This window comes from Alligator mississippiensis, chromosome 1 (assembly GCF_030867095.1).
Source record: "Alligator mississippiensis isolate rAllMis1 chromosome 1, rAllMis1, whole genome shotgun sequence".
NCBI lineage: Eukaryota > Metazoa > Chordata > Crocodylia > Alligatoridae > Alligator > Alligator mississippiensis.
This window is the reverse complement of record NC_081824.1, coordinates 41,067,411-41,080,339: the sequence shown is the minus strand read 5'-3', so window position 1 is coordinate 41,080,339 and position 12,929 is coordinate 41,067,411. Positions and strand designations below refer to the sequence as shown.

Genomic DNA, 12,929 nt, shown 5'->3' with positions numbered 1-12,929 from the left:
AAATCTCTTCCCCTTTTGCTTTGTAATCTCTATGTTTGACTATGCAGAGCATCAGAATCTGAGAGGTTCTTAAACAGATAACAACATCCTGTGATAAAAACAAAATTTATTTGAAAGTGGACAAAATACCCAGGCATCACACGAGGAAGATGACAGTCTTGGCTCTAGTTCATATATTTGTATGTAACATTTTAAAATTGGTAATCCTACAATGTCAGTAACTACCATATTTTCTCACATACAACAAGTCTTACCAAATAAGTTGCACACCTTGTTTTGGAAAGGCAGAATGTAGAAAATATTTTTCAGTCTTCCTTGCCACAACATGGGCCAACTATAGTTGAATGCTTCTGGGTGCATATATCACTCACTCTCCTTGCAAACTCTGCAGCTCAAGTTTTACCCTTGCCACAGCCGCTCCTGAATTAGCAGATATTAACTGGAAGTTTGCAAGGAGAGAGTGAGTGACCTGAGCAGCAGACTCTACTCCTTCTCCATGTGCCTGGGAAGGCAAGGCAGGGCAGCACAGCCCCCTGCATCCATTAGTGTCCCCATGTATCTATTCTAGAGTGTAAATCAGCTTCCACATCCAACCCATGCATCCCAATTTTGGATGGCTAATTTTTTGGGAAAAGGTATGTGTGGTACAAAAGTAACCATGATGATATCAGCTTGCAGGTATGGGATGATAAGAAATGAAGAGTCATGTGAGAATACTGTCTCTTTTATAGTATTAAGTTGGCATATGCTGTTGGCACTGTCCATGTTACTTTAAAATGATTAAATGTTTGTAGTTTATTGATTTTAATCAGTGGCTCAATGGAAATGTCTGTGCCAGATAAGAAACCTGAATTTTAAGCAGTCATAAAAAACTGGTGTAGGATGCTTGTAAAAATGTCCTGTGTCATAAGCAGGACACGACAGCTGCTTCCACTACTGCCAAATAACTTTCACTCAAGCAGAGTGTGTGCGCTTGTGGTTTTTCATTCTCTCTGTTCTGGGTTCAAATCCTGCTGCTGATCTATGACAAGTGTTATACCTACTCTCTTGAGTCAAGCTGTTTCCCAGTACATCTATTTCAACTTGATTACCCATGTTTGCTGTCCCTGAAAAATGGTGACTTACAGTGTTAGTGGGATGAAAGAGAAGTGCCCCTTATTAATCAGAGGGTGAAAAGGAAGTATAAAAATAGAGACTTAAGTAGTTTACCTATTTAAATTGTCTCTATTATTCCACAGTCTTCATAGCGAAAGTACTGAAGAAGCTCTTTCCTGCTGTTCCCTCCACTTCTTCTCATAGCCATGTTCCAAGAGAGGAACAAAAGACAGCTGTAAGGAATCCAGCCTCCAACACAGGACAGAGGGATTCTAAGAGTATCCAGTCATCATCAGAGCATGCCAATACACCAGGTAATACAATCTGCATGGTTAGAACATGTGCTTCTTTTTTTCTTTGAAAAGGATTACAACAAAAATTAGTCATGGTGTTTTCAAATATAAGCTTGCACTATGAATTGAGCCCCAAGCTTTAAATTGTCTTGCTTGCTCAGAGTTTGAAATGCTGCATTCTGTATACTGTGGGCACATCTACATGAGATGTTTTACTGCGCATTAGACTAATCTAATGCACAGTAAAGCATCGGCATCTACACATGCACAGCAATTACTGCGCAGTAGAGTAACTGAAAGTGTCATTTGCTAGTACCCACAGATACAGAAACAGAAGGTAGAAAATGACATTTTAAACTAATGCACCGAAGCACATGTATAGATGGTACTGGGTCAACCCAGACAGTGGGGGCCAAAGCTGCTGCCTGGTTAAGTCTCAAGCCTCAGGGGGGCGGGCCAGCCATCCTGGCTCCAGGGGTAACTCCTGTCCCTGCTCCAATCTCTGCACAGCTAGGAGGGAGCTGCCCACAGAGCAAGGACAGCTCCTTCTCATCCCCCACACCGTGGAGCCCAGGCCTGATCCCCACACTCCCTGCCAGCCCAGAACTTTCCCCAGAGTCCCCTGCCAGCCCAGGGCTGGCACCCAGAGGAGCCTGGATCTCCCCCTGGCTGCTGCAGCGGGGCAGAACGTGGCAGGAGCAACCCTGGACTTAGGTTGCTCCTGTTGAGCTCCGTTTGCTTTTGATGTGGGTGCACATCTAGACACATGCCCTAACACACCTAAGTTTTCTGCACAGAAAATTCAAGCGTGGTAATTGCATCTGCAGACGCACCCTGTGTTGTTCAAACTAAATTACTCCTGGGCAAACAAATGTGAAAGTTAACTCAGAATACTAGGAAAACTACAAATCTTCTTGCTGAGGCTTCTATGTCTGTCTTCAGTCTCTTTGACTGTCCAGAAGCGCACTTGCTAAGCTCCTCCTCTAATTTTTTTAAATATTGCTTTCTCTGAGAAATAGTGGATCAAGCACTAACTAAAAATGTTCCAACTTGTATCAGATAGAAGATGATAGAACCAAAATTGGAGCTTGAGCTGCTTGCAAAATGTTAACCCATTGACTTCTGTGAAATGCTTTATTTGGTGGTGGTAGTGGGTGGTTTATTTTGGGAATATCTTGTTGAATATCGACCCAAACTGGACCCTCAACAGTATTGTGCACATCTGTAGGATGAAGGAAATGGGAAGACAATCTGAGCATGTGGATTTTAAAGTACTTTGAATCATTCTTCAAACAGAAATCACTGTTCAGCCTTCAGCTGTAATACAGCTTGGCAGGGTGGCACCCATCTTGTTCAGAGAGGCATAAGCTTTCATAAATGACAGCTTACTTCTTCAGATGCTATGAAACATGAAAAAACCTGTTCCTGTATGAAACATTTTGTAGGATCTGACAGAGTTAGACTGTCACTTATGAAAGCTTATCCCTGAACAAGTTGGTCTCTAAAATATAACCCTGCCCTGCCTTCTGCCTGACTTCAGGCTAATACCATTTGTCTCTGCACTACAGTTGGTCACTGCTTTTATGTAGGACTGATTAAATTCCCTTAATTACTAGAAAAGTTCTCAGTCAGTAGGAACTAGAAATCAGTGGAGATTTTTCCACTGACTCTGTCATAGCTGAATTAGACTTTAAGACTTGCATGTGCGTGTCCCTGGTGACAAATAGCAGCAGCATATAGTTGTGCCACTGCCTCTTTTCCCCAGGGAGTTCCTGTGCACTCTGGTGTGTGGCATGTTGCCCAGGTGGGGTAGCGGAGGCTGGGGCCAGCACCTGGGCTGACTCCAGCAGTCTTACCTGATGGTCTGGGGGCTTTCTGGGGCTTCAGCGGCAGTGATGCAGCAGCCTGGCTGGCAGCCGGAGTGTGGCTGTAGCCAGCCAGGCTCCAGTTTCTGGCAGCACACCCTGCTGCCATGTGCACCCCCATCCTTAGTGCAGGGTTTTTTCACCCCGGGATCTCCCAGGCTCATAAAAAACCCCTTGCTCCAAAGTAGCAGCATGGGGAACACCTGCATGTGTGGCATATGTGGTGTGCAGCACTGCAGACAGGTCTGCAGTGCCTCATGCTGCACATGTGCACTCGTCTGGACACGCCCCCTGCAACCCAAACTATTTTTCATGTGAAATAATATAGATTGAACCCAACCATGGTTTTGGAATTAAGCACTGAAGCTTTTTCTTTCTGATGCATCCAACCATGGAGCTCGTCTCTGGTATGTTTGGGGATATTTTGTTTACTGTGTTGTGCATTCAAATATTACTGGAATTCAGCACTGCAGTTTCCTGACTAGGGATTGTACAAATGAGCAATGAAAGGACCTTTCCTGCCCCAGAGAGGGTTTTGATGATAAGCTTCATGGATAAGCCAGGCCTCTTTCTTTCAATGTCTTAAAATATAAGTAATTTTTACTCATGACTTGCAGTCCTAGTGAGCTTAATGAAAAAAAATTACATGAACAGTTACTTGCATGCTGTGGCTTTAAAGCACCACATCTTTAAAATACATTATCAATGTAAGGCTGTATAAAATTATGAATAATGTGCAAGTGTTGTATTTGTAATGCATTCATTTTTCCTGAGGATTAGGGTTTTGAATAGTTATGAACAACTTCCTAATTGCAAGGTACTTAAATTTTTCAATCTATTTTGTGAGATGCTGAGTACTCCAGTCAATGTGAGTTTGATATTTTAATAAATAGAAATAGTATTTTAAAGAGTACTTTGATTTTTAAAGTCCATACATCTTTATAAATAATTTGAGTAATAAAATACAGAAGAACAGTGTCTGTCTGCTTCTGAATTACAGTCAAACTTTAACTTTCTGCCTCTAAATTAGATTAAACTCATGTAACAAGGCTTCAGCATTCTGTTGCAACTGTTTCTTATCATGAAATGTACACATACTTCAAATTAAAACTGGAATAATTTTCATAAATTAAAAATTCTTTAAAGTCTTGACCTGTAAATATCTGTACATTAGTTTTCCTATTGAATAGTCACACAATTAAGCATTTGATTGTTCAGAACCTATACTTATTACAGATTTACATCTACCCAGTGTACACATCACTGCTATTTTTTTGTGGCATGGTGTAATAATATTCAGAGAACAACTCAGCTAACACGACTGGTCCTGGACTCTCCCAAGCTCTGTTCTGACTCCCTCTTTTAGCAAGTGTTGTGCCTAACGTTACTAGTTTTCTACAAAGATCCTTTCAGAAACTCTTACTGGGAACTTGGGTTGGGAAATTACAGTGAAAATTTACTCGCTAAGATTGTCTTTTTATCTTACTCCTGAGTCTTTCCACCACCACCACAACCACCACCTCCCTTCTACCCTCAGCAGGTACACACTCTTAAGTCCTTGGCAGCATTAACAGTATCTGGGAAAGGTAATACTGTCTGGGACTGATTAATCCAAAAATAAATTCCGAAGAGTCCATAATAGTTGACATGTATCAATCTTAGTCTTTTCCCATCTCTAAGTGTTCCTTGTCTCAGTCCTTATTAGGGGCTCCTTTGTGGTCTGGAGGAAGAGCAGAATGGTGCTGAAAAGATTACCAATATGAGTCTACCTTTCACCCAGATCTTTATTTTGAATAGACCTTTACCTGCTGGACTTAGTTATATAGACTACGCTGTAGTAAGTGTGTAGCCTTAAGACTGAAATATGCATGTATCTGAACTTAATTAATATTTCTTACTTTGAGAAAACAGCATTTTAATTGTGAGTGCAATACTGCTGGCATCCCTTAAACTGATTACTTCCCATCATTTTGAGGCCTCTAATAGCAGCCCTTTGACATTTGCTTCTCTTCCATCATTTATTGTTATTATGCACAAATTATTATTCAGTCAACTGGAGTGCAATTATAAAATAGAGAGTGGGACTGAAAAAAGCTTTGCATGCAAACATTTTATGTACTCAACTGACATACAAATAATTGATATTTGTTATAATGTGAGCAGTAGGCAAAGTACCTTTTCTTTGTTGTTCAGTTAAGCAGGTGTGGAACTGGAGTTGACTGTATTTAGCTCTGATTAAAGTGCTTTGTCTCTGTCAGTTGTTTTACAGATATTAACTGCTGGATCTTTAAAAGAACCCTATGCTTTCTGCTGCTTCTGGGTGAAAAATGAGGCACATAAGAAGTGAAGTTTCCCAGTTGACATAGGTAGGATTAGAACTGAGGAGTTCCAGCTTCAAGTCTTTTACTTAATTCAAAGCTCTAAAATCACAACATTATCCCCTTGTAAAAGGACAAGTCATTTTACATGGATTTCTGCTTTATTTGTGCCTTTCAGTTTTTATGCATGGTTATAGATAACACACATTCTGTTGGTAGGTGATATTTTTAGAAGAGCTTTTCCTCAGGCCTCTGAACAAATTTGTCTGAGTGGAGAATTTTCTAAATGCAGACATTCTTCTGTTAGTGCAGGCATTGTTAACAGCATATGGGTCCTAAAGTGGGCAGTTACTGAGTTGATCAGGATGTAATGTAGAGTAAAACAACACTTTTTGGCTTTTATCACATGCTCACTGTAAAAATAAACAAAACACACTTCCACAGTAGGAGGTCTACTTTTGGAAAGATGCAAAAATAGGAGCTCATTTACAAAGATTGCTTAGGTATAAAAACTCAGCCAACACCTGCTTAACTGTTAAAAAAAAAAAAAAATCACCTTTCATATTTGTAGGCTTTTAATTAGGCTGTAATTAAAATTTGTTTTCATTTAATTTTGAAAGTAAGACATTAATAGATTTAATTAATAATAGGTAAAGAGTAAGAAGGTGAATAAAGTTTGTTACCTAAATTATGGGGCTAAGTCTCTATACAAAGATTAAAATAATTGGGAAGGGGGATTCCAGGCAGAAACATAAATGTCCTTTGTGGTTAATGATTTGAAGAACAAATACCATTCCTAGATTAATTTTAATCAGTTTTCCCTTTTAAGGCAGGAAAATAGTTTTGTTGGGGATGAAGGAGGAGAACTCATGTCCTGCTCTACCTCATGTAATACTAACCAAGTTAACCTAGGCTGTTCTATTTTACAAAATAAAACAGAAGAGTTCTGCCCAATAGTTCTGTGATCAAAAGTCAGGTGTATTCTTTTGCCGCTAGAATACAGCATGCTCCTCTGCTTCTGATTCTGCTTATGGATAAGTTTGTCTGTCTGACTCTGCCTTCCAGAGGAACTTGACCAATCCTATCCCTACCTCCTCATGCTGCCTGTGCTAAGGCGAGGGGGCAGGGGGGAGCCCTACATATATTTGCCCCAGAAGATTATATACGAGTAACCTCCTCTTCACTGAAGAGTCCAGCCCTTTTGGTTAAAGGTCTGTAGTTTTTTAGGTTTTTTTTCCCCAGGGAAATATTCCTCTGCAGTGACAGCCTAAGATCTTAGCAGGGGATTTTATTTCTTCCATGCCTTTTGTTTTTCTACCCAGGAAACTGGCTTTGGTATCATGTTTGATTTTGAAGGTGCCCTTGTCCCTACTTAAAGGATTAGAAATATTACTATCATGAGTTTGTAACTGCAAAAATAGTTGTATATTTGTTTATGGCTAGGATGACTGAAAAACTGAAAGCTGTTGCTATTAGTCTTCCTTATGTAAAGATAATATTGTGCTCCATTCAGTTCACAGGAACATTTCCAAATCCCATATTAAGGAATATGTGGTCAAGATCTACACCACCTCAAAGAAATGCCTAGGGATGCATACTTGGGTTGAGAACTTGTCTTTATGGCTAGGGACAAACATTACATAAACCGGTTTAAGTGATTAGAAACTGGTTTAAGCCTGTAACAGAATAGATGTTCAGTACACATAAACCAGTTTGAAAATGGCTGAAGCCGGTTTGAGAAAAACCTGGTTGAATGTAGTATGAGACTTTGGATCAGACCAGTTTATGCAATATCTGTCCCAGACCCTTTGCTGGTTTAAGTTAAATCAGACTCCCCCAGCATCCCAGGATGCTCTCTGGGCTGGGCAGGACTCTCTGCTCCACAGCAGGGCTGGCCCCTCCCCTCTGCTCCTTGGCTGGAGTTTGGCAGAGATGCAGGCATCAGCCTGGCTTCCCCCTGTTACCCTTCTCCCTTTGCCATCCCCTCAGCCTTACACAGACACCTCTCAGCATTAGCTAACAGACCACATGCTGGCTACAGTCTGTGTTGTGGCAGACCAGACAAAGGCAGAATCAACAAGTAGCTGGTAATGTCCCTGTTGCAAGGTCAGGAGTACCCACATTATGGAGAGCCCCGAACGAGAAGATCCCTCTGGCTATCGCAGCCCAGCTGTACTTCATAGGGATCTCCCAATCTGCTCCCACAGAGCTTTATTGCCTCACCAGGTGCACCGAATTGGTGCAATTATGCGGCCAGGTGCTATTTCCGATGGTGGGCAGCAGCGAAAAGAAAAAAAGAGGGAGAGTGGGAGGGGGAGAGGGAGAGACAGGGCAATGGGGAGAGCCTGCTGCCCAAGACTGAAGTCCCCAGGAATGGGGCAAAAGACCCATCAGGTCTTCAGAGCTCAGAGGAAAAGAAAAGGGAGGAGAGAGGGGAGATTGAAAGTGGAAACCCTGGCTCTGCGCTAATTGATTGTAGCTGGTACACGATTAAGCTGTCAGGACAGCAATTGATGGAAGGCATAGTGTCGCAGCGCACCTCGCTGCCCCACTCCTAGAGAGGGGAGAACTGCTGGGGAAAAGCCTCAGCAGAGATAATGAGCACAGCTGCAGGTTGCCAGGGCAACTAATGAGAGTCAGCTGATCCTGAGGGGGCAGGGCCTGGCCCCTATAAAGCCTAGAGCCAAGGCCAGGCTAGCAGTTGCCTGCTAGCAGCCAGAGGGGTAGGAGCTCCTGGAATTAGGATGCGGCGAAAAGCCTAACAGCAAGTACCGCTCGAGTGGAGTTAAGCAATGATGTTAAGTTATAGCCAGGTGGCTTTGGGTTGTTTGAGTTATAGCCAGGAGGCTTGAAGTTGTGTTTGTGATATTACACCGGTGGTTTGGGTGAGGCTATAGGGGTTGGAGGAGGCCTCATAGGGACCCCAGAGGGGTGGGGCCCTAGCGCCAAGAGGGTGCATTATCCTCATAAAGGGACCCACAGTGGCGTGGGGGCCCTAGTGCCAGTGAGGGCACAGTACTCATAGGGGGGCTCACAGGAGTGTGAGGACCCCAATGCCAGTAAGGGCGCAACTTGCAGGGTGTGTAGACCCCAGCCCAGAGAGGGGCATTTAAAGAGCCCAGTGTGGGCACAGCAAGTCCCAGAGAGAGGGGCGATTTTAGTAGGAAGCCCAGGGTGGGCATAGATAGCCCAAACAGGGGGCGGTATTATTAAGGAGCCCAGTGGGGCCCGGAAGGTCCCAGAGAAGGGGGACCGTTGCGAGGCTCAAGAGGGGCAATGTTTGAGAGGCCCAAGGGGGAGCAAGATTGAGAAGCCCAGGATGGGCGTAGCGAGCCCGGTAACAGGCTAGCACTACGGAAAACCCAGGGCAGGGGCAGGGTGCTGCGGTGGACCCAGACCAAAGGGGTTAGCAGCACAGCGCCCCAGAGAAGGGCGGTGCTGCGGTGGTCCCCAGGAAAATGGGATAGCAGCACAGTGCGCCTGGCAAACGAGAGGTTAGCAGTGCGGTGGGCCTAAAAGACCGGTGGCTCGAGAGGACGTCCCAAAGTGGACTAGATTATTTTAGAGGAGGCCCCAGAGAAGAGGTGCAGCGCTAGAAAAGGCCCCAGAGAAGTGGGCAGCATTTTAGGAAGCCTAAGGTGGGCACGGCGAGCCCCGAAGAGGGGAGCGCCTTATGAGAGAAGGCCCCAGGGAAGGGGGCAGCACTAGAGAAGGCCCCAGAGAAGGGGGCAGTGTACTTATAGAGAGACACACCAACGTCTATCACATCTGCGAGGCTTGGGGCATGGTATTAGCGGTTGGTAGGAGCCACGCGTAGCCCATAAGGCTGGGGTGCCGGAGTAGCACCCATCATACGGGGTGACCACAAGAGTCCAGGAAGACCGGGACCTCTGTCCCCGTTAGTAGCCATGCCCAAGGAGGAATAAGGTAGCCTCCCTATTATATTTACCAGCAAGATGTGGCGGGTGAGAATAAGAGGGTACCTTGGGCCGGCCTTGACACAGCGCGAGGGACCTCGGGGAGATCACAGCCCCCCTATAGGACCCTGCCGTGACACACAGAAAAAAGAGAAAAAAAAATGCTTGACAGCCGGAGTCATAATCGAGAGACCCAGAAAGGGAACCAGGAAAGAGACTGAGGAGCCACTGCAAGGTTTCAGAGGTTTTTTGGGTTATACTTCTGGCCCCTTCATTTTTATTTTTTTTTTGTGCATCTGGTCACACCAGCTGTACAGATGAGTGTCAGCTGGCTTTGGGTCAGGGAAATCATCACCCTCCCAGACTTAAAATCAAAGATGTGGCAGGAAAGATAACGGGACAGAAGCCTAACCCAATTCCACCAACTGACGTCCACCCTGACACCAGCAAGACAAGTGGATGTCCTCAGGACGCGAGGCCTCACGTCCATGTCCTGCGGTGTCTCGACAGTCCCTCTGTTGTTGTCTTAATGGGGTGATAAACACTATGTTAACAATTTCCTGCTGGGCTGGTCAGAAGGAGGTTGGGGGGGGGGAGGGGGGCTCCTCCCTAATCAGAGCGTTCTGCTAGGACCTGACCATGCCTCCTTAGCTCATCACTGTGGAATGGAAGGGAGGGCTGCTCTAACGCCCCCTAGCTTCTAGTCTGCATGTACCTGCATTTCTGGGCTTGTCTGTACAGTTACAACCTAATTCAACCTAGCCAGGTTAGACTAACCTGCAAAAATTGAATCAATTCTGGCTCAGGATTTTTGAATGTCTGTCCCTAGCCTATTTGAGCCTTAATGATACTCTTTGACCTTGTCTAAACTTTGTACCTTGTGGTTCATGGCAACTAATATCAGTTTATGGCTTTTTATTTTGAGGCCAAACCTACCCTCAGCAAGAAAAAGTATTAGGGAAAATGTTTCTGTTGGGATCTATAAAGCTAGCTATATTTAATAAACCATCCTAGAGTTCCAATACTATATGTATTCTTAGTATCTTTTCCTGCAATTTGACTAAATAGTTTGTAGGTTGTGTAAATAACTAAACAAATGATAAGGTTAAGTTGCTTGTGTCTGACTTCAAATGTGCATTTTCTTTTTGCCTACATTGTCCACCTCCGTACCCTCAATCTATTTTAACCTTTATTTTGAATGACTTGAATGACTTCGAGTTTGTTGATTGGAGGCTGTGCACCTCTTAGCATCAGCTTTTTACTAAAGAAGCAGATGACTAATTAAAATGAGATCTAAAGTCTTTGGTTTTACAGAGCAGAGAATAACCAATTTTGCCACTTTGGCTTTTGTGAATTGAAGAGAATTGAAATGACTAGTGCTATTCTTAAGTCTGAGGTATTGCAGAGCCAATTCACTTGCATTTTTTTTGTTGTGTTTTTTTTTTTTGTGTTGTTTTTTTTGCTTTATAAGTCTATTTGGCAATGAGGAAGAGAAATTAAACTAAACTATTGGATATAAGTTTAAATTAAAATACTTCAATGTTGCATACAGAAATTGCATATGATATAACTAGGGACCTACTTGATTTGTGGTTTTGTGGTTTTTGCAGAAATGACAAAAAAAAAAATGGTATGTGTGATCGCTAAGTAATATTCTATTGGCTGTAATTTCCCATGAAATCAACCCCCCCCCCCCCCAAAAAAAAACCCAACATATTATTCATATAATATGCTGTTTTAGAATCTTCCCGTCCTTATAGTGATACTTGGACAATGCAGCAATCCCTGTAGCCACTCTCATGTGCTTGAGATTTACTGTCTGTGGTGGTGGTGGAGTCTCTCTGACAATCTGTGGCAAGGGACGGGGTTGCCAAGAAATGCTCGTGAAGTTAGCCCTTATTGCTTCAAGCAGCCCATGAAAATGGCTTTGTCTCGCCACCAGTTAAGTAGGTCCCTAGATATAAGTAGGTCCCTCACCAAAATAAAACTTAAACCCAGTGTTCTGGAATATAAAAGATACATAGACAGTTGTCGCGGCGCACCTCACTGCCCCGCTCCTAGAGAGGGGGAAACTGCCAGAGGAGAAGCTCTGGCAGTGCATAAGGAGCCCTAGTGGTGACTAGGGAGTACAGGTGTGGGTTGCCAGGGCAACTAATGAGAATCAGCTGCCTGTAGGAGGCAGGGCCTGGCCCTTATAAAGCCCAGGGCTGAAGCCAGGCTAGCAGTTTCCTGCTAGCAGCTGGAGAGGCAGGAGCTCCCTCAGCCAGGATATAGGGAGAACCCTGATCGCAAATATAGCTCGTAAGAGCTCCGGAGGCTGGAGCAATGATGTTGTTACAGCCAGGCGGCTGTAAGTTAAGTTATAGCCAGGAGGCTAGTGTTTGCTTTAGTGTTTGTATTAACCGGTGGTTTGGGTGAGGCTATAAGGGGTTGGAGGAGGCCTCAATGGGGACTCGCAACAGAGTGTGAGGACCCCGGCGCCAGTAAGGGTGCAGTTTACGGGGTACGTAGACCCCAGCCCCAGAGGGGGCATTTTGAGAAGGCCCAATGCGGGCGTAGCAAGCCCCAGAGAAGAGGGCAGCACTGCGGAAGGCCCCAGAGAAGGGGGCAGCACCACAGTGCGCCCTAGAGAGGGGCACTTTGGAGGAGCCCCAGTGCAGGCATATCAAGCCCAAGAGGGGACACTATGTGAGAAGCCCAGGACGGGCATGACGAGCCCAGTAACAGGCTAGCACGGCAGAAAACCCAAGAGAAGGGCAGGGTGCTGCGGTGGACCTCAGGAAAAGGGGTTAGCAGCACAGTGCGCCCAAGAGGACAGGGTGCTGCGGTGATCCTCAGGAAAAGGGGATAGCGGTACAGCGTCCGGCAAAGGGGAAGCCGCGCAGTGGGCCTGCCTGAAAGACTGGAGGCTCGATATAGAGTCCCAAAGTGGGCAAGGGTCCCTGAGCGGGACAACACTTTTAGAGGAGGCCTGGAAAGGGCACCAAGACCCCAGAGAGAGGGCACGATTGAGAAGGCCCAGTGCGGGCGTGACGAACCCCAGGAAAGGGGGCAGCATTTTGGGAAGCCCAAGGTGGGCATGGCAAGCCCCGAAGAGGGGAGCACCCTATGTAGAGAAGGGGGCAGCACTAGAGAAGGCCCAGGAGAGCGGGCAGGTATTTTGACAGTCCAAGGTCCAGTACATCTGCGAGGCTTGGGGCGTGGTATTAGTGGTTGGTAGGAGCCATGCGTAGCCCATAAGGCTAGGGTGCCTGGAACGCACCCAGTGTACAGAGAGACCCCCGGTGGGTCCGGGAGAACGCGGGGACAGAGGTCCCAGCTAACCGTGCCTAGGAGATGTAAGGTAGCCTCCCAATTTAATTCAAGACCAAAGACATGGCGGACGAGAATAGAGGGTGCCCGTGGGCCGAATAGGCACGGAGAGGGGGCCTGCAGGACCCC

General features: G+C 45.2%; 1 protein-coding gene across 3 annotated transcripts in view; it reads left to right on the top strand.

The window, feature by feature from the left end:
- Nucleotides 1-12,929, top strand: part of ERICH1 (glutamate rich 1) — a 135,764-nt gene that overhangs the window by 40,195 nt on the left and 82,640 nt on the right. For all 3 annotated transcript variants that reach the window (XM_014610418.3, XM_059730055.1, XM_059730049.1), the window contains exon 2: nucleotides 1,239-1,409. In XM_014610418.3, coding sequence (XP_014465904.1) covers nucleotides 1,239-1,409 — 171 coding nt within the window. The remainder of the gene's footprint in view (nucleotides 1-1,238; nucleotides 1,410-12,929) is intronic.